The 21,291-nt window shown below is 42.5% G+C and overlaps 2 protein-coding genes across 2 annotated transcripts; both read left to right on the plus strand.

Moving 5' to 3' along the window:
- Positions 1-6,843: 6,843 nt before the first annotated feature.
- On the plus strand, positions 6,844-10,933 carry LOC146698219 (kelch-like protein 38). The gene is made up of 5 exons (XM_085473248.1): positions 6,844-7,051; positions 8,102-9,322; positions 9,408-9,549; positions 9,641-9,746; positions 10,009-10,933. The coding sequence occupies exons 2-5, from the start codon at positions 8,103-8,105 to the stop codon at positions 10,296-10,298; spliced, it is 1,758 nt and encodes a 585-aa protein (XP_085329374.1). The 5' UTR covers positions 6,844-7,051; position 8,102; the 3' UTR covers positions 10,299-10,933.
- Positions 10,934-14,155: 3,222 nt separating this feature from the next.
- fbxo32 (F-box protein 32) lies at positions 14,156-21,060 on the plus strand. The gene is made up of 9 exons (XM_085473249.1): positions 14,156-14,428; positions 14,910-15,034; positions 15,347-15,396; positions 15,524-15,616; positions 17,967-18,060; positions 18,649-18,833; positions 18,959-19,141; positions 19,493-19,636; positions 19,766-21,060. The coding sequence occupies exons 1-9, from the start codon at positions 14,316-14,318 to the stop codon at positions 19,853-19,855; spliced, it is 1,077 nt and encodes a 358-aa protein (XP_085329375.1). The 5' UTR covers positions 14,156-14,315; the 3' UTR covers positions 19,856-21,060.
- The last annotated feature ends 231 nt before the right edge of the window (positions 21,061-21,291 follow it).

Here is a 21,291-nt window from a genome sequence, read left to right on the forward strand (position 1 = left end):
AAGAAACCAGAGCGCAGGGTCAGGTTTGTATCTCAGTGATTTTGCTGTAGCTCTATCAATATGCAGCAATTCCAGTAAAGAGATGGATTTATCCAGAATAGATTTAAAGTCTAAGTAAGAGACACACTGTGCTTCGTTCTTTCACTGGAAGGTCTGTCCAGATACTCTCTGTTTAGAAGATTAGCTTTCTGATGTTCTTTTTAAGCGGAGCGATACGCAGGCACCAAATGGGTGCGCTTTGACAAAACACTGCCAACATTAGACAAGGTCAGAACAGTCATCATCCCCGAGCTGCATTACATGAAAAGGACATTCCATTAATTTGGATGATGTTTAGAAATGCGAGGGAGGACGATGAGGGGGAGGAAAGCGCGAGTGAGTGAGTGAATGTGAAAGGAATGAGGGAGGGGAGGAGAGGTGTAACAGGTTTCCAGGAAGCAAAAAGGGAGGGTTGCCATGAGTGCAAAGATAATAAGGCAAGTGAAGCTGAGAAGAACCTGAAGGAAATGATGGATGGTGCAAAGAGGAGAAAATGGAGTGGGGCCATAATGAGAAACAGAGCGAGATCAGAAACTGCTCAGCAGTAATGGGTGTTAATAAAAGTAAACTTAACATCTAAATATGGCCTCAGCTCATTACTGCCACCGACAGCCCTTTGAGCAAGGCCCTTGATCTTTTAATTACATGGGCAGCCGCAGATAAGACTGTGTGGTTGCTCTTAGAAGCGTACAGGTGAAAGAATAAAGAGCATGTGAAAATACCGCAGAAATTGGCGTTAAAGCAGCTTTATTTAAATTTTTGCCCACTAGGAGGCAGCAAAACAAGCTGTGAACGTAATATTGGCATGTAAAGACATGATGTGGTGAATTATTGCTTTGTTCTTTCATTCTTTTTTGTTTTTTGTGTTTCACAGCTATTCTGACATTTATTTGGAGAAAGAAATCAAGAAGTCATTAATCGATTATTATTTTTTACTAGCTACTTTGTAAATATGCCAGTTCAATTCAATTTGAAAAAATTTTTTTTTTTCATCAAATCACAACAACAGCCACCTCAATGTGCTTTATATTTAAAAGTAAAGATCCAACAACAATAATACAGCAAAAACCCCAAGAATCAAATGAATCCCTTTAAGCAAGCATGTAGTGACAGTGGGAAGAAAAAACTCCCGTTTAACAGGAAGAACCAGACAGAAAAAGGCTCAGGGAGGGACAGCCATCTGCTGAGTGGCCAGGAGTGATGAGAGGAAACTATGCCAACTATGTGGTGTTTGACAGAAAACTTGCAGTAATGAAAGAGATAATAAGAATGATCCAAAGAGCATCAGCCAAGTGTAGTAAATGAGCTAGTTATTTTACCATTCCTGAGAATAAAGATTAGACAAATAGATCAGCTTTAGAAAAAAAAAGAAAGACTAATCCTCAAGACAAAGACGAGAATCTTCATTTCATCAGAAACGTATTTCCACCTCGCCATGGCTGGGTGCTATTTATTCTTTTTTTCTCCCTCTTTTTGTTTACCTCTCAGAATAACGTATGAATAAAAGAACTGGCTTGGAATAATGTGTTTACTTTCTGTCTGAATCACCTGGCAGCGCTGAACACTAAATATACCACAGAGTAAGAGTGATAAGATCAGAACAGACTCACTGTTAAACCCCTGTAGGACTGTTGCAGCATTTAATTGGAGAGGCTCTGTTTGAAAGTAGACCACGGTTTATTGTGTCCTTTGAGCGGTTATTTCTTTGCGCTATCGTGCATTCGGTGACCCTCGGTGCTCCTCAACACCGCTCATTTGCTCTGTTTTTGAAACCTGACATTTTCCCTGCCTGCCCCTGCAGCCACCACTCCCTCTGTGTCCATCTGTTTCTCTGTTTGTCCGCGTGTCGCCCAGAATACAGAGGGAGAAGACAGTCAGTGAGGCCTTCAAAGACATCTGAGTAATTTCACCTCCAGAAAACCCACCTAAAGTGTTCTTTCCTCCCTCCCCTTTCAGTATTTCTCTCTCTCTCTCTCTGTGGCACTCTCTACTCTCTGTCTCTCTTTATCTCCCCTGCCTTTGTATTTCTGCTGTCTTTCATGGCCCCTCTTTCTTTATATATTTCTATCTCACTCCCTTTTCTCTCGTTGCTCCCTTTCCTCACTCGCCCCCTCTCTTTTCTGTACCTTAGGTATACCTGGCTGGCTGCTGAGGGCTGACACTTTAAAGACATGGGCTTCAGCTTCTGCTGCTGCTGGAATATCAATATCTGCTGCACACACACACACGCACACACATGCACGCGAACACACACACACACACACACACCCTTCTCTCCCACACATACTGCAACATATAGCACACATGAAGGCACACGCAAATCCACCAACACCCCTGCGTCGTCCACACACCCAACCCACACAGGTTAGCTGACTCTATCAGAGCAGACAACAAAAAAACGACGCTGTGTTTGCCTTGCTGCACAGTGGCAGCGACTGAATGACCGCCATACCAACAAGAGAGGAACCTTGGGAGAGCTACAGCAGAGGGCACAACCAGTAAACACTAAGTGCTTGCCCCTTGCGCCTTCGCATTTTTTTCCCCTTTACCAAATAACATGTCCTGCATTCGTTGGATACATCAGAAGAATTTTAAGCAGCTAACTGTAAGCCCTTTAAGACCACATCCCTGCTTGAGCCTGTGTGTAGGTACTGAAACACAGACTTACTTTCACAGCCTCCAGCCCCCCTCCCTCTTTGTCTCTGTAGGCTACTCCTCACACCTCCCTCTCCACCCCTGATTTACATGTAGACGTCTCTCCATCAAAACCCAGATTACTGATCTCAGAGTTGCTTGGCATGTATCTCTTTACGCCTGGGAATAATGCTCCATGGCAGACTCATTCGAAGGTTATCACACTCTGATTAAATGGGTGTTTTAAAGTTTGCACCATAAACGTGTGTGTACGGCTGAGAAAATAACGTTTCATGATAACCCAAAGCATTCAAGTCTCACGCCTCTATTTGGTTTCTTTTCGTAGAAAATGTTCTGTCACGCCAGCCAATTCTCATCTCTCATCTCAGCAGTTTATGCGTCTGTTTTGTTGACACACTGACTGTGAGCGTAGCCTTTAAAGCCCCCTAACCACTCTGAAATTTGCATAACGTTGGCCTGACACCTGCTGGATACTCTGCTGGTCTGAACGTGGTATTGGAGAGAGAAAGAAAGCGATAGAGAGAGCACCATCTGTGTGCTTAAAATAAAACAGTCCAATAGTAAAGTGATGTGAATAACGGAGGTAGTCTCCACTCCGTAATATTCATAATACTCCCATCTACATTTTTCAACCTTTAACTTGGACTCATGCTTAAATCGAGTGAGAAAAAATGTTACCACTGTAAGAACGTCTGAGGCTGGACAAGCAACATTTTCTCACCAACAGTTTGATAGCATTCATAGTAACCGTCATCCTCGTTCTGTCGTGGCTTCTGCTTGCTGTCACAGGCAGCCCACCATTCCCAAACTAGATTACATTTAAAATGTTAAAGGGATTTACATACTGAACACACACATCTACATACCAGTCACATTTTCTCCTGTTGCACAGTAAATCTCACAGAGTCATTTCTTCCCTCATCATTAAGTCATGACGTCATTATCGATAACCCCTCTAACCCTGAGAATCTGAGATTTTTTTTTTTAATAATTACTATTTCTTGGCTTTTGAATACTGTTCTCTGAATGTTTCTACCAGTGTCAAATGGCCTGTATTTATATAGCGCTTTACTAGTCCCTAAGGACCCCAAAGCGCTTTACACTACATTCAGTCACATACACGCACACTGGTGATAGCAAGCTACATTGTAGCCACAGCCACCCTGGGGCGCACTGACAGAGGCGAGGCTGCCGGACACTGGCGCCACCGGGCCCTCTGACCACCACCAGTAGTGAAGTGTCTCGCCCAAGGACACAACGACCGAAACTGTCCAAACCGGGGCTCGAACCGGCAACCTTCCAATTACAAGGCGAACTCCCAACTCTTGAGCCACGATCGCCCCTGTCCTCTCAGAAAGTCCATATTTTATTCTCCAAAGCACATGGTGAGGGTGGCAGCGGTGCTTAAACCTCACAAGGTTAAAGTATGTTCCAGGTGATCAGCAGGTGAGTGAACCCTGGCGTTATTAGAAAGTTCTTGGAAGATGTTGCGCCTCATATGACAAGTATTTTTTCCCCACAGAGCTTTAGAAGGTGCTCTAATAATTCATGTTTTTAATGTGAGTCATGAATCATGTCACGAAATAACGAGTGGCATAAATCACAGGTATACCCAGCTATCTTTGTCTGCGCTGTGGAAGCAGAGCTCGTTTTGGGCTGAACATTTCAGTGAGCTTAGTCAAGCGCAGAAATCGCTTCTCCGGCGCCAAAGGCCAGATATCTAAACAGACATGACAGAGTGACAATCCAGTTTACTTTGGGCCCAAGTCTGAAATTCATTACAAAACAACAAGAGAATGTTTTTTTTGGGGGTCTGGGTGCAACTGAGGAACACTGATTCAAACTGAGCCGACAGTTGGCTTTGTGTGGTGCGTGATAAACTAGCTGCGAGCACAGTAATCTCAGATAATATGATTTGTCCTGTACTGCGTTATCTTTTTGGTACCCTTCTGCAGAATAGTGCAAATAGCACTGATGCAAATGATCTTATTTACTTTCACTCTGATGTAATAAAAAGGGCATTAAATGAGCAAACACAAATGAAGGGGACTCATTGCGTGATTTGTACAAGGATGAGCACTCCTCCCTACCTTTACCTTTTCTTTATAGCCAGTGGTCTGTTTTCTTTAGCCCTTCTGTCTCCCACAGAACCTGAATTTCAGCTCCTCATATTTGTGGATTAAGAATGAAAACATGTAATAAGTAGGGGGGCTTTCTTTGTGGAAAACAAACTATTACCTGCAGCACCGAGTGCCGCAGAGTACAGCGAAATTAAGTGAAGGACAGAGCTGCACATGTCGCTTCTGTTTGACCAAGGAGAGCTGTCTGACACACACTCACACCTACACAAACACAAGAGTAATCGGTGAGATTTAAATCCCCCTGGGTGTATAAGCTCTATTAGAGCGTGTGCTTATGAGAAGATAATCATTTGGTGATATGAAGACACAGCACGGGGCAGTGGGTGGCAACAGTTAAGCTGTTGTATGAAAACGCTGCGCTATGAAAAGTGTGTGCCGAAGCTTTAACTTTTAATATAACTTGTTGCCTACAGGCAGACATTAATGAGTCCTTTTTGTCAAGGTGACGGAACAGAGATAGAAGACAATGTGCTTAACTTTTAAAAGATGCAATCGCGGCGCTGAATATGAGAGTGTGGGTGATAAAATGACACTGCGGTCTCACGGGTAAACGAGTTAAGCGTTTGCCTTTGACAGGAGCACGTAGTGGCAGATATTAATTTTTTTACATTTTGTTTCATGATACAATTAGCAGGCAAAAAAAACCCCAACAGTTTAGTTTATTGGAATATAAATGATGTCTTTGTTGTGTACTGTCACTGAGGACCCCGTAAGCACAAACAACAAAGGTTTAAGCGTTAATTAGAAAGGAAATTGTTTTTCTTTTTCATAATGAATTGTGTATTTACCCAACGCTCGGCCACTAGATGGCGCTGTTTAGTTGTGTCTGCTTATAATGCAAAGAAGTACTATCCTGTGGTATCACACGTGTGATTATTGTGACCTCAGTTCTTGATGTTTACAGCCTTTACTTTATTTCGTTGTTGTTATTGTTGCTATAACTGTGCAAGCAGTGACATGCTCGCATTTGCCCACAAGCAACAGGACAAGATGTCAACATAAGATGGCCAGTAAGTGCAAGTGCTCTATGATGTGAACTGCTGGTGCTGTTGTACAATATCCTACAATCTACACTGCCATGGCAACCCAGGCAGCTATTTATCTTGAATTTGCCAAGCTCTGTACAAAATCCCACAAACACGAGAAAACATGCCACATTTGTAACTGCGATTACTGAAAATGCCTTTTCATTAAAAAAAAAAAAAATTATATGTAAGTGCCCACATTTAAGAAAGACCCAGCAAGCTTTGATTCTTCTCCAGCTTTAATGAATATCCTGTTGCCACTTTGAATGACGCATTCCATGAAAGCCGCTGTATAGGCTCTATCTGTTTCAGAGAGCATAAAAATGAGATGGAAATGAGCTTAAAAAACACACAAAGATAGGGAATGCAAGCAACTGTTGCTGATATACAGTTAAATTAGGATATTCTTTATGCATAAAGGATCAACACACAAAACACCTCTCATGTTCCTCCATTAAACCCAAGCCTCTGGCTGAGGTTACATAAATCGGAAACATTTTCACTGAACTTGTGGCGAACTGTTTGTAATGTTGTGGCCAAAGTGTTTTCCATGTTCTTTTTTCTGGAATCCTGCTGAAACCTCCTCGTATCGCTCTGTTTATGTCGCTTCTGCTGTAACATAATCCTGTTTTTATATCTCTGTGTGTTCCACGAGCCAGCCGGCAGAATGAGCAGCCAGCAAAAATGAGTGTTATCAAGTATCAGTGCCGTTTTTACTGCTGCAATCATGTGCCAGACAGAGATAGAGCTGATGGAGTGAGCAGGAATGCGAGCTATAAAGAAGAAAAGAGAGGTCTCATGTGGATTTAATAAACAGAGGAAGAACATAATATCAGAAGAAGAGGGAGAGAGAAAGAATAATAAATAAAGGAACAATACAGATTTGGTGGTAAATCCAGACAGACTCTGAGACAGCTCTCTAGCATGTCACATGTGTCTGCAGCAGTGCTGCCAAAGACAAGCTCTATTTTTAGGGGAGGAATGTACACACGGGCCTCGTGGAAAGAGTCCATAACAACAAACAGTGCGCAACACACCTCTACAAAGAGAGAGGAGCGTACAGTCACATCGATTTAATGCTAGAAGAAAGAGGAAGACAGGGAAGGAGAATGTTCAGACATCATATTTGATGCTGAGAATTTACTTTGAACTCAGTGGGACCCCCAAGAAACCCTGAAAGAACCACAACAGGTAAGAGCCGTATTCATGTAAGGCTGCAAGGAGGACTGAATCTGCTCTGTGTGATGTCTAACCTTAGCAGTACCTTACATATACTGAAATATACTTATTTCATATGCTGAAATAAATGTTAATTTATAATGGTAAATGGACTGGTTCTTATATAGTGCTTTTCTACTCTGAGCATTCAAAGCACTTTATACAACTTGCCTCATTTCTCCTATTCCCTTCTATTTTCTATGCATAAGTTCTTTCTATCTAACATTCACACGAGCAGCTATGGGTGAGTATTTTGCCCAAGGATATTTTGGCATTCAGACTGTAGCAGCCAGTGATCGAACCACCAATCTTCAGATTAGTATATGACCTGCACTACCTCTTGAGCCACAGCTGTACAGCATTTAATACTTAGTTTTGACAGTATGTGACATTTGGTATTAACCATGTGCATTAGTTTGCACAATTTGTACTAATATCTAATGCATGAAACGTGTGAAGCTCATAAACATAAACACTGCCACACATAAACACAAAACACAAAATCATCATCTGTCCCATGACACCTCACCAAGAAAAATAATTTCATGGGTGTTTCATCAGAATTTTCGACTTAGTTTCCAAAATGATCAGACGGCCATGCTGCAGGCCTCATTGAGTATCTGTGTGTGGTTAAAAAGGCTAAATATGGTCCAACTATTGCCTGAACAAAGATTATGTTGCTGTTATGAGTTGAAAGGGTTGCAAACTTTAAAACTAGACATTTGGAGCAGAATTTTAGGAAAAGCTAACCATGTGCATTTGCAGGAAAATAGTTTCCTTGATTGATTCATACATTCGGATATTCGTTCATCAAGTCACTGAAAAAAGCAGAAAGGACTTAGCTCATCTAAGAAATAGAATCCCAATATGTTATCCGAACTACACAATAAAAAGCTGGTATTCTGACAGCATTAAGCCAATAAACATAACTTCACAGCGAGCACAGTGAGTAAGTGATCACATTGCTCATAGGCTTGAATAACAAGTTGCACGTGATAATCTGAGCCTGCTTTCTTTTCTCAGCATGGATCAACCAGCACGTGAGGTCTACCATTTCAAAGACAAAGAGCAGTCCTCCAACCTGCTCCTGCAGCTCAACAGACTGAGACAGGAGAACATCCTGACTGATGTGCTGCTGTGTTCAGATAATACAGAGATCCCCTGTCACCGAAATGTCCTGGTGTCCAGCAGCCCTTACTTCAGAGCCATGTTCTGCAACAACTTTGTGGAGAGACAGCAGACCAAAATAGACCTAAAGGGAATCACGTCCACCATTCTGAGCAGCATTATCGACTATGTTTACACAGGACTCATCAGCATCAGCATGGATGACGTGCTTCCTCTGATGCAGGCAGCATCCATGTTGCAATATGGCCGCCTTTTTGAGGCCTGCTCGAGTTTTCTGCAGGAGCAGCTTAGCCCAGACAACTGCTTGAGCATGATACGACTTTCTGATATCATGAGCTGTAAAAGTTTAAGAGACAAAGCAAAAGAGATGGCCATGAAGAGCTTCTGCGACGTGTCAATATCTGAGGACCTGTGTGAGCTGTCTTTGACGGAGCTCATGGGATACCTGGAGGATGATTCCCTTTGTGCAGAGGAGGAGCAGGTTTTTGAGACACTTGTTGCTTGGATCCATCACGATCCTTTGTCCAGGCGAGGTGCTATCAGTGACCTTTTCAAGAAGGTTCGCCTTCGATATATCCACCCCACCTACCTCTTCCAGTTCATAGCCAATGATCCTCTGATCCAGTCCTCCACCCTCTGCACTGAACTCATAGAATCTGTTAGACGCCTCATGTTCTCTGTTAGCACAAAATGCAGTGGAGACATCGCAGCAGACTTTAAACATCCCTGGGTTGCGCCAAGGCGCTACAGCTATCATGACATGTTGGTGGTGGTAGGAGGGAGGAAGAATAATGAGCAAACCTCCAGGGAGGCCATAGTGTTCGATGAGAGGAGCCAGATGTGGCAGTGGCTTGCTAAGCTGCCTGTTCGTCTCTACAAAGCCTCCTACGTTGCCCTACACAGTATCCTCTATGTCATCGGAGGTCTGACCACAAATCCGAAGAACAGCGAAGTCAGTAGAACTGTCTACACCCTTTCCCTTAAGACCAACCACTGGCGCACAGCGGAGCCTATGTTAGAGCCACGTTTTGCCCACCAGAGCGTCTCCTACCTCCACTTCATCTTTGCCCTGGGCGGCCTTGGACCTGACAGGCGATTGACAGGCAGCGTGGAGAGGTGAGATGGTCCGTCCTTAGTCAAGAAACTCTGCATACACAGAATGACACACATGAGCAAACACATCTCTCAATGCTCTCATCAGGTACAACAGTATGTTCAATCTGTGGGAGTTGATGGCACCCATGCCTGAGGCTGTACTGCACCCCGCGGTGGCTGCTACTAACCAGAGGATCTACATGTTTGGAGGAGAGGATGCCATGCACAACCCTGTCAGAATGATACAGGTATTACTACACCTGTTACCTTTGCAGTCATTTGTTTCATCCATTCACATTTATTCATGCACCCTTTTTATTTCTCCTCTCCCCTGTGTAGGTGTATCACATTGCCAGGAACATGTGGTCTAAGATGGAGAACAGAACAGTGAAGAATGTTTCTGCTCCTGCTGTGGTCATGGATGAGAAAATCTACATCATTGGAGGTAAAAGGGCTAAGACAGATAGAATAAACATGAACTGCACATGTGATAATGATAACTGTGTCATTTCACCCGGGGCCTGGACTGAACTTTCATACCATTAGGAATGAAAGTTCCATTAGGAAAATGGGATTTTTACAGTATTCTTCAACAAAACAAAGGGATTCTTGCAAAATTCTTGATGGATCACTTTACAATTTCATCACCACTACATACCAAACTATTGCATATGAATATATATATCATAATATCTTCTCTGTCACAGGATACACCAGGAGGATGATTGCATACGACACCAAGGCCAACCGATTCATCAAGTGTGCCAACCTAAAGGAGAGGAGGATGCACCATTCAGCCACCGTTCTCAGTAACGAACTGTATGTAACAGGCGGACGTTACATCAATGGCCACGACGTCATTGAAGACTCAGACGCTTTTGAGTGTTACGACCCGAAAACAGACACATGGACAAGTAAAGGGAGTCTGCCTTTCAAACTGTTCGATCACGGCTCCGTGACTCTCACATGTGTCTCACAGACATGGTCGAAATCATAAATTAGACAGGCAGTAGTGTTTCGTTTTGTTTTGTTTTGACGTCAATATTTTATAGAACAAATGTCATTTTCATTTTTTAATGTTTTCAATTTAAAACTAAAGTATTTAAATGTTAAGCACTATTTATTCCACGACTTTTCTGTGTTGTTGTTTAATGCCTGACTCTGACTCGCATAAAAGAAGACGACTCTTGTTGCATAGCCTGCTCTTAACCTGTCTGGCTTCACAATGGGTGAGAGTGCTATTTTCAGCCTGCTCTAAATCCAGAGATTTCACCTGTCATGTTTAAATCGAGAGGGCTGTGTACCGGTTGGTGCAACTCAAAGCTGTGTGTGCAGCTCGTAGGTTTGAGCCTGTTGACGTGAGCAGCAAAGCCTTGGATCAATTTCTGTCACTTTAATGAAAATGGTGGTGAAATTCATGTGATAAAGAGCAAGAGATTGTTAATGCAGTGCTGAAATCAAAATAAAAGCATACCAGAAGGTCAACTGTTTTGGGACTTTGGGTGCCGAGCATACTTTTGCATCAAATGCTGAAATCATTTGTTCTAAATGTTCAGGTTTAATGTTTTTGTACTGTTGTTTACTGGTTTTAGCCCGTTTTTGTACAGCTTGAAAATAAAATCACAGTCTATATATGTGGTCTTTCTTCATCCCCACAGTACGACTCAGCAGTTCTTGGTCTGTTGACAGTGAATCGCAATCTGAGCCGGTGCCCTGTATGTCTCATCGTATGTCTGTTTAAACCCTCTCACACTGGATCTCAACATGTCCAGACAGGTTCCTGTTCTCCACACACATGGAGATACAGAATGCAACCATGAAACGTTACCCTTTTATAAAGAACATGCTGAACTTTTACCCAGTGAGAACATCATTGCTGGCCCTGTGACAGTGGGAATTGAGTCCACGAATCCCATCTGACTCACTGATTTGTTATGGTTCACAAATTAGATGTATGCTAAAAATCTGAAGATATGCGGGACAAACAGCTTCCTATAGAATGATTGCATAGTGCAAGTTTAAGCAGCAGTTAAAGAGATTACATCATTTTATTCATCAGTGGCATCTGCAATGTAATGTCAGCCTTTCGTATGGCGTAAACACAATGTGACCAGAGGGGACATTTTTTTGAAACCATAAGTCGCTGGGTCAGATGTTTCAGTCGTTTTGCTGCCAGCAAACGGAGCCCAGGGGACAGTGGGTGGAGTGGCCGAGACAAGGTGGTGTGGATGGGTGACTGGAAAAACTATAGGTGATCTGATGTTATTTTGAGCAACAAACAAGAAGGGCAAATGTTACACCACGTGAGGCATGTGGCCCGGCCGGTTTCCGTGCAAGCTGGCAGATGTTAGCGAAGACTCGAGAGAAACTCATGAGCGGGGGTTTCACAACAGAGAACCTGACCGAGTGATGAAACCCATCCAAGAGGAGCAGCAACAGGTGTATGTGTTTGTGTAACTGTGTGCATATATATGTGTGTGTGTGTTTGTGATTAAGGTGTTTGGCGTTTCAAGTGGGGCCGTGTCTGGTCACAACATCACAACAAAAACAGACAGAGGTGAGAGTGGAAAAGATCATTCACTGACGACCTTTCCTAGGTTCTAAGTTGACAAACATATCAGAGAAAGATATATTTCAACATATTTAAACATTTATCTAGATATAAATATAGAAAATGTATAAAGTTAAAAAATATACATTTATGCATCACATACACACATGCTGGCTCTGTAGGGCTACATTATTGGTCATTCCACGAGTAAACTAAACCCAGACTCTTTAGGTCATAGCTGCCTTCTTGGTCAGTCACTAACTGACTGCACTTGCTGGGACTTTCCAGCCTGCCATTCAGCCTAGTCTACAAATAGACTTAATCAGACTTCAGGGACTCACAGCATATTACTGCATTACCCTGAAGTTCACACAGTAATACATTTTAGGTTTTTCAGTTCCACTTCTCACACACTCTCTATGGTCACCCATATGGGGAACTACTTCTGCACAAACAGCTCTGCAGCTGCTGAGATTATATGCCCCGTATGGCTCTATTGTATCTAGCAGAGAGTGTTCGCAGGCCTTCTACATATATCAAGATGTTAGATTAAAGCCACAAACATCTGTTTCAAAAGCTTGAGCCATAAAGTTGTAATACGCAGTCTGAGGTGGATTTTTTTTCTACACGGTAAAAAAAAGGCAAAGAAATAAATAGAGGAAGAAGAAGCGGAAATACATTTGTAGCGCTGGGGGGTAGTTTGTGACCATCAGCAGCACAAAAACCACACGAGCCACATCTGCACGGCTTAATGTGTCAAAGCACAAGTGCTTCTTGGAGGGAAACCATGTGCCAGAGATAACATGTTTTTCCTGATCATATAACGTGTCGTGATATACGACAGCATTGTAAGCGCTCACTCACATGGATTGAGATACACACATGCGTGCACAGCTGCCATTGCAGCAGTTTACTGAGAAGTGTTTGCTATGTTGGAGCAATTTTTAGAAAACATTTATATCCGCAGCTAAAAGACAGGTTGACCAGACCAGGGTGTGTGTTGCAAGATCTTAAAGGCACTTCTTCATCAATCGCTTTTATCTTTGTTTTTTCAATGAACCGCTTGGTCATTGCACTGAAAGCTCAAGGCTGGCATGAGAAAAGCGATTAAAGCTGTAAACACACAGACATAAACTTTTAATGTGTATTCCGAAAAGCCACACACAGATTAATGTGTAAACGTGTCACATGTTTAATGAAGCTGATAAGATCCGACCCAGTGACCTGTAAACGCTATCTTCTGTAACGTGGGCCAAAGTCAACAAAATACCCTCATCCTGTCTTCACGGATCAATCTGGGCCATTTTGGGAAAACTGAAACACACTGGTAAGCCCCCTGAATGACACACACACACATGCAGACACAAACACACTCCTTCACAATCCACAGTGTGGCCAAATACCCTGGAAAAATCTAGAGGACAAATCAGTCTATTTATAATACAGAGTGAGACCGAGAATCAGGGCACTTAGCTGTGATATTGCAGTGTAATTTTCCCCCTTATAGATTTACAGTGTCATGAAGTGAGCGCTGATAAGGCTGAGCAGGCCGCTTCCTGAACAACAACTGTGTTTTATCAACATCAATCCATCAGGCATTAAAAAAAATGTTATTGTTTGAACAGGAAGGTTTGCAGTGTGCCTTCCTCAAAGTCAGAGGTTTGCTGCAGGATGGCTTACACAGCATATTTGGAAATTATGCTTGATTTGTAAACTATTGAATAGTGATTAAGGAAGATGGGATCAAATCAGTATGAATTTAACCCAGCTCTCGTTTGAGCACGCAGACTTGTGAGGTATATCATTTTTCTGTTTACCAAGTGTTATTTTCTTTATATTTAACCCAATCATCAAAAACAGCAGTGGTGATATAGATTTATGAGTGTAACAATGATTATTCCTTGTACTTGAACTCCGACCACAGCCAGGAAAGTAGCAGTGTCTCAATGTAAAAAAGCAGAAGAAAAAAATGAATCAAGCACAAAGAGTACACACAAGTCAATCAAACGACTGCAAAGAGACACAAAACATCTCTAAGTCCAAGCATAAAATGAAGTTGAAATTGACTTTCTCAAAGTTACATAATAGTCTGTATACATTAAAAAACGCCTTCCTCCAATGTGTTAAAATATTTGTTGGTGTCCCCTGTCATTATTTTCCATGACATGAGGAGTGTTGATTCCTCCGCTCGCTTCTCCGAGAGGTTGTGCAACGCTGGAGTTGATAAACAAAGCCACGTGTTGCGGGGAAGTTTCCAAAGTGGGCGGAGCTCGCGTGCTTCCGGGTTCTCACTTGGAGGATATAAAGAAGAGCTGCGCAATGTCAACAGTAGGCTAGAAACACAGGGGGCAAAACAAAGCACTTAGAAGCGGGGGTGGTTACATAATAAGCTAAATCAGAGGGCTTTCCAAAGATTTCTCACACATTTATTGACTTTGTTTAAGTTAGCGTCATCGAGTGAGGATGCCTTTTCTCGGACAGGACTGGAGGTCGCCGGGTCAGAGCTGGGTGAAAACCGAAGAGGGATGGAAAAAGACAACAACCGACGACAAAAACAACAATGTCTCCGTGCAGAGGTTGGTCATTAACCGAGAGCTAAGAAATGGCGCTGTCTCTGAGGAGCTTTGGAAATTGAAATGCGCCATCACTTTTGTTTGGTTAGAGAGAGATGGAGGGAGGAGGGACTTTCTTCAAAAGTCCAAACAGCATTATGAACAGAAGCAGGCTGACACACACACACCAAACCAAAAACAACTATAGGCCTCCACCTCGGTGTCGTTTCCTTCTCACTCACCTCAGTGTATTTGTGTGTTTCTGGTTGCTATGTTACTTTCCTAGGCTAATCACCGAGCTATTAATAACCTCCCTAAACAAGTGAGTGGATTAACAAAGATCTGTAAACTTTCCAGATGAGCTACAGTCATTTCAACACGGCCCAAGTTACACTTTTTTCTTTGGGTTTGATGCTGGAGTTGCTCGTTGTGTAGAAGGAAAAGGTTAAAGTGGATTGCAGTTCAAAATAAATTAATAAATAAATGTGTCCTTGTGTTTTTGCAGCTTCTGCAAAGAGGCCGAGGAGGAGGAGAGTTTTAACAAGGAGAACCTGCTGCTTTCTTTCAGCTATGACATGGCTGCCAAGAAGAGGAAAAAAGACTTAATGAACAACAACACAAAAGTCCCATGTGAGTCCTTATTAAAAACAAAAAAAGGAAGCAAAATATTTAGCCCGTTTTAAAGCGTGGGAGTCATAAATCACATAGCAATGCATCAAACTTAAGTTGGAGTAGGTAATACAAGCAGGAGAAAGCTGGAAGGGAAGGCATTGGTGGAGCACCTCCTAATGACACTGATGTTTAGTCATTCTCCTGCATTTCATAAACTCCCTTTCCAAAGGCAGCTCTGAAAACTTAGTTGTGCTGAATACATTTGTCACAGTGCTTATAAGCCGCTTAATGAGGGCAGGCCACTAACGTAAACACTTTGCTTTCTCACAGATTTCCACAGGGAAAAATGGATTTATGTTCATAAAGGAAGCACCAAGGAGGTAACAAACCGACTCATTCCGCTTCACATCAACTTTTCATATCGTCATTGCTAATGTAAACATGCTGAGAAAACTATACTCCTGCTGAGGATTGCAATCTAATACCCTGATAATTAAATTCTCCCAGCGCCACGGATATTGTACACTGGGAGAGGCCTTCAACCGCTTAGATTTCTGCAGCGCCATCAAGGACACGAGGAGATTTAATTACGTTGTCAGAGTGAGTTATCGTTTCTTTCCTTTCTTCTTAGTTTGTGCTGTCTCTTTCTGTTTGTCTTTCTCTGTGGTTGTTAATGGGAGATCTGTTTGTCAGTGGCACAGAAAGGCTTAAGGTTAAGAGGGTGTGTAGGCCTCTGCCAGCTTCTTATCATTGCTCTGCAGACAAGAGTCTCTCAGTGCTGATGATAGGGACCCAGGGAGTGTGTGTTTGAAGTAGGGACACAGTGTGGCTCTTTTTGTTTTGGAATATGATTGCCAAAGCATGTTGGTATCCCATAGGATTAAGCGAGGAACAGATGGATCATGTAGTGAGCTTAAATGACCAATTGGGAGATATTAGTGTCAGTAGCATTGTGGGATATGAACAGAAAACCTGGAAGGCCATGCACGGGAAACTCTTTAATGAAAGTCATCCACACATGCACAGAGTTTGAACAGATTCAGCTTGGTGGGTATTCCTGACAAAGACGAACAAAAAAGTGATGCTCGCTTGCCATCATCTAGTCGAATTTGGAGCTTCTTCCTCACTGAACTGAACACCAGCTCTCCCACATGTGCTCACATGTGAGGCGAAGGTGGGGGAGTGTGTATGCAAGAGGAGGGTGACAGCTGTGCAGTGAGGTGCGACCACCTGACAGTTGCTTCACGAAACCAAACCCGGTGGTAGTCAGATGATTCGGACCCCTCTGCAAACACAAACACAGATACCTCTGTCAGGTTAAACACCATCCTTATGTGTTCTCCTCACTCGTCCAGTGTCACATTTCTGTCTTTCTTTTTCCCTCTCTATGTTGAGTATCTGTGTGTCGTTCTTATCTAAAGAAGCATTTAAATGAGTTGTAGCCTTCTTCAGGAGGACACAAGAAAACTTTCTCTTGGCAGAACAGTGAGGTTTCAGGGGATCGTATTTTATACAGTGTCAAACCCATAAATGGAGATTGGGCTCTAATCTTATCGGAATACAAAATAATCTGGTAGTCCAGATAAGTGTTAGATTTACTGCAGATATTTGGCTAACTCCTATTTGTTAACATCTCTGTTGGAGTTTGGGATTGACCTTTTAGTTCAGGTTCCAGTTAACGAGTGCAGTGTAGTGTGGTAAGCCCAAAGAACAATATGGCTGTGAAACACTAGCGCCTGGTCTGGACACAGTGTCCTAGGTCACTGCTCTTCACTGGTTGTGTCTGATGGCATTTGCGGGTTCATTTAACTCTGTCTCAGTTACACAGATCAGATTCTTCCATGACAAGGCAAGTGGTCCTCCATTTGTTTTTGTTTTTTTTCTTTCTTTTTTTTCATCTCACAGCCAGTGAACGTAGGTCATTTCAAGGGCGAGCCATGTGTAACTTTAAAATGAGCATCAATGCAGAGATGGCACATAATAACAAAAGGTGGCGGCGTGTCTAATTCTGTCGGTGTGTTTGTGGAAAAAGTGTGAGCCGCACGCCAAAGTATAAAGCGCAGTTTAGTGAACTGCAGGAGCTAAAAGTAGATACGGAAACGCACATTGTTCTGCCCGGCTGCTCTACAAAGAGAGGAGCACTTGATGAGCTGCTAAAAGAAGAAGGGCACGGGATTAGGTTTTAGGAATGGCGCTGGGAAGAGGGGGAGGGGGGGGGAAGACAGTGAGGAAGGAGTGAAGAAGCTTAAAAATGGCAAAGCTGACAGGGAGCATGAGGATGAAAAGGCTCAAAAAAGGTCATTTGGTTAAAAATGACGCATTATTAAGATGGCTGGTTGGCTGGTTCTTATTTTTCAGTATCCTAGTACCCCAGAAAGTACCCCGCAGTTTACCAGTACACTGATATACAAACAAAGGTCATGACGTGGTCAAAATGAGCCAGTTTCTCCATGATGTCACAGCATCTGCTGCATGCCAGACATGCCACCCTGTTGGAACCCGCTGTTTGTCCGCTAGCCAACGGCAACAGACATACATACACACACACGCGCGCTTACACAGTCACGCACACTCTGTCAAATGATTCGGCTAATTCACATGACAGGAAAACCAGGACTCAAACGATTAAAAGCTTGTTTGTGCCGGCATGGGGTGGCTGACCTTGTTGACAGCCTGCGCTCTTATCCAACACCTTTCCGAGTAGCTTCTTCCCCTAATAAAAGCCCTAGAATGCTGTTAGACGTCCACAGCTTCACTTGAGAGAAATGACCACATGGAACGTCTCCAAAGTTGTTCTAGGCAGCAATTATTGTTAGAACCAAGTGCTTTGTAAGAATGCAGCCTAACAATCTTTAAGAAACACTGCAGTGGAACAGAGCGTCTCACTTGCAGACAGGATGAAATTTATGTTGTTTCTTTTTTTTTTCCCCCCACCTCCCCATTCCTCCAGCTCCTGGAGCTTATTGCCAAGTCCCAGCTCCCCTCACTCAGTGGAGTGGCGCAGAAGAACTACATGAACATTCTGGAAAGAGTGGTACAGAAAGGTGAGCTCTGATGCCCTGCCTCTTCATTTCAGTCTTTTTGTGTTTCAGATGATTTTCTTTTCATGTCGTTTTGTTTCCCTGTGCTGTTCTTAAATATTTGCCCCTCAGTCTACTTAGTTTTTGCTAAGCTCGTATATACAGCGTAGTGGACTCTTCTCGTCTTACTTTCTCAAAAGTGTAAACACAAATAATGCAGGTATAGCAAAGCTGAAGCTTTCGATATATGATGAAATGAACCTTTGTGATGTCTGAAGAAGGCTGGGGATGGAGTTCAGTGCTTTAGTGGCACGCTGAAAAACACTGACAGTCACCAGACCCGAGTGCAAGTCACAGTGTAAACTAAATGTTCCTTCTGCTAAACAGAGATTCAGGTTGTTTAGGTAGCGTTATGAAACTGTTTTGCCAAATATTTGAAGTTCTGCGGGGCCGTTCCATCACAACCAAATATTTAGTTTAATAGAGATTTTTTTTTTTTTTTAATAATTTTTATTTAAATTATTTTATTTTGCGGAGTCGCTGTCTACTTGGCTTGAAACTTCATTGTATCATTGTGGTCATTAATCTTGGCTGTTGACCAACTCTCCACAGTCCTCGATGACCAGCAGAACGTCCGCCCCATCAAAGAGCTGCTGCAGACCCTATATGTCTCGCTGTGTGGGCTCGTTCAGGACATGGGCAAGTCTGTGCTGGTGGGGAACATCAACATCTGGGTACACCGAATGGAGAACATCCTGCAGTGGCAGCAACAGCTGGACAACATCCAGATCAATAGGGTAAGCATCTGCCTACAATGCAGAACTCCAGAGGGGCTCTGAAGTGCAAATCTTTATTACATCATAGATTTTCTTCTTTTCTCTCATCTCTTCCTTTTTTTTTTATTTTTTTTTATTTTTTTAAGCCAACAAATACAGGTATGACTCTGACTGACCTGCCTGCCAGTCTGCAGCTGAACATCATGCACAGTCTTTCTGACGGCAGAGACCTGGTCAGCCTGGGCCAAGTGTGTCCGGAGCTGGGGACCCTCACAGAGGACCGGCTGTTGTGGAAGAAACTCTGCCAGTACCACTTCACAGACAGACAGGCATGTAGAAATTTAAGGGAATGCAAACACTTGCGTACGTGGAATGTTCAGATGGCCTTTATGGCATCTGTGATAAAGCTAGCCTGGAAAATGGGAGGCAGTAACCCAGCACCATGCTCAAAAGGCATGCATTTGATAAGTGAGTGAGGGATTCTCACCTATAGGCTAAAGTGGGTTACAGAGAAGCTTTACAGGATAGACGCCCTTATGACAAAACTATCCATTAAGGTTTCTAAAAATCTCACTCTGAGTGTGACTAGTATTATATGAATAAAATAAAAGCCTGAAGTATTTATTTATTTTTTTTATTTTTTTGAGTAACATTTTTTAAAAGCCTGTCTTATATTTTAGATCCGGAAGCGGCTGATGGTGTCAGATAAAGGTCACCTGGAGTGGAAAAAAATTTACTTTAAGCTGAGCCGCTGCTATCCTCACAGAGAGCAATACAGCGACACCCTGCACTTCTGCACACACTGCCACATCCTTTTCTGGAAGGTACTCTGCTTCATTCTCTTTCATTTTGCACTTGATCAGTGTAGATGTGAAACTAAAATGTTCTTGTTTTTAAAGCAGAGGGGGAAAAAGGCATTATAAATTCATGCAATGTTTCTTTTTTTCTTTCAGGATATAAACCACCCCTGCACAGCCAACAACCCAGAAAGCTGCACCATGTCCCTCTCCCCTCAAGACTTTATCAATCTTTTCAAATTCTGATCCCTCCCACTCACAGACACCCCGAATCCCGATGATCGGACTGTACATACTGCTGTACATATTGTTTTCTTTAATATCACGATTCTTGGATGTATTTTAGAAGAGACTGGAGAGTGCTGAGGCAGCGGGACAGTTATGCAATCAGGTTTCTTTTGAGCGAGCACTGAGAACCCATCAGAGTGGGTTAACTGTGGAAAGCTAGTGGACGTGACGAAGAGCAGTAGTGATGTCGAGGAAATCGGGCTACATGCGAAGGAAATGAAGGGAATACTTAACTGCTGGAGTTCAATCTTAGTTTAATGTGTTTTCTGAAATTACACTTGCAAAGTAAAAGCACCTTTTGAACTTTAGATTTGAGCACCTTTTTTTGGATTTTGTTTTTTCTTTTAATCTTGTATTTCAGTGGTTTCCAGTAATTGTTCTTCAAAGGAAGAAGAGCGATTTCTTTAAAGTTGTATTTGTTATTGCTCGTATGGGGAGGTGCAGTGTGCTTGGTGTTTAGATGGAGTCTGTACTAATATTCATGTTTGGAACTGGGATGAAGAAAAGTAAATGTTAGGTTGCAGCGGTACCTAAGAGAAAATGAATGTAAGCATGAGTTGTAAATAACCGTTTAGACTGGGTTTGACACGTTGACTCACTGTCAGTCTTTTCTATTTTGATTTCTTTTTCACTTTTATAAGGATTTGATTTTTTTTTTCCTGTTGCAGGCGATACAGCCGCAGCACGTGAGTGCAGTATTACCAAAGATTGTTATCAAAGTCAGTGTAACAGTGGTGTGTGCCTTTATCATGAAACTTGAAGCCGTATAGGTACAGCTTGTGCCTTGTTTGCAATGCTTTCAGATCCTAATGCTGTTTATTTTATTTTATTTTATTTTTTATCATTTTAAACATCAAGTGTCTCATTTACAGAAGGGTTAAGCTCTGAGGCTCTCACACCAAAGTTAACTGTTTGAGATATCCTGCATGACATCGAGCTGATTGTGTTTACTTAATGAGATTTTTGGCAAGCGGCTCAGCTTGTGCACTTGGGTTTGAAGGAAAAGTGCAGTCTGACCCAGACTCACTTTTTTATTTTTTATTTTATTTTATTTTTTCACTGATCAGACAGTGAAGAATGATGTACATGCTATGCAATGCATTCTCTTTATGTTCTGTTCAATTAATAAAAGGGGGGCAAAAAAGCCCTTAAAGCTGGTGTCATTTCTGAGTAGTCGCTACACCTTTCTATTGGGGGGGATGAATAGAGCACTTGATCATCATGGTATAACACACAGTTAAACTTCAAGGAATCAATCTGTCCAGTAAGGAAGCAGAATCCATTGTACACCAGTTCACTTTCCTTGGTGCAAATGAAAGTGACAAGTGCTCTGGAGTGGAAACAACTGCAAAATAAGGAAGCTTCTTGCTAGTTTCCCCATCACTCCTGGTAGC

This window comes from Copadichromis virginalis, linkage group LG11 (genome assembly GCF_057382275.1).
Source record: "Copadichromis virginalis isolate Kocher_CV1m ecotype Utaka linkage group LG11, C_Virginalis_male_GT1.1, whole genome shotgun sequence".
NCBI classification, from domain to species: Eukaryota; Metazoa; Chordata; class Actinopteri; order Cichliformes; family Cichlidae; genus Copadichromis; species Copadichromis virginalis.

What these genes read in the sequence shown, in the direction of transcription:
- LOC146698219 (XM_085473248.1), top strand. Translation starts at nt 8,103, where the DNA reads ATGGATCAACCAGCACGTGAGGTCTACCATTTCAAAGACAAAGAGCAG. An exon ending in TTGACAGGCAGCGTGGAGAG is followed by an intron (nt 9,323 to 9,407) that starts GTGAGATGGTCC and finishes TGCTCTCATCAG; the next exon opens with GTACAACAGTATGTTCAATC. An exon ending in ACCCTGTCAGAATGATACAG is followed by an intron (nt 9,550 to 9,640) that starts GTATTACTACAC and finishes TCCCCTGTGTAG; the next exon opens with GTGTATCACATTGCCAGGAA.
- fbxo32 (XM_085473249.1), top strand. Translation starts at nt 14,316, where the DNA reads ATGCCTTTTCTCGGACAGGACTGGAGGTCGCCGGGTCAGAGCTGGGTG. An exon ending in ATAAAGGAAGCACCAAGGAG is followed by an intron (nt 15,397 to 15,523) that starts GTAACAAACCGA and finishes AAATTCTCCCAG; the next exon opens with CGCCACGGATATTGTACACT. An exon ending in ACCACTTCACAGACAGACAG is followed by an intron (nt 19,142 to 19,492) that starts GCATGTAGAAAT and finishes CTTATATTTTAG; the next exon opens with ATCCGGAAGCGGCTGATGGT.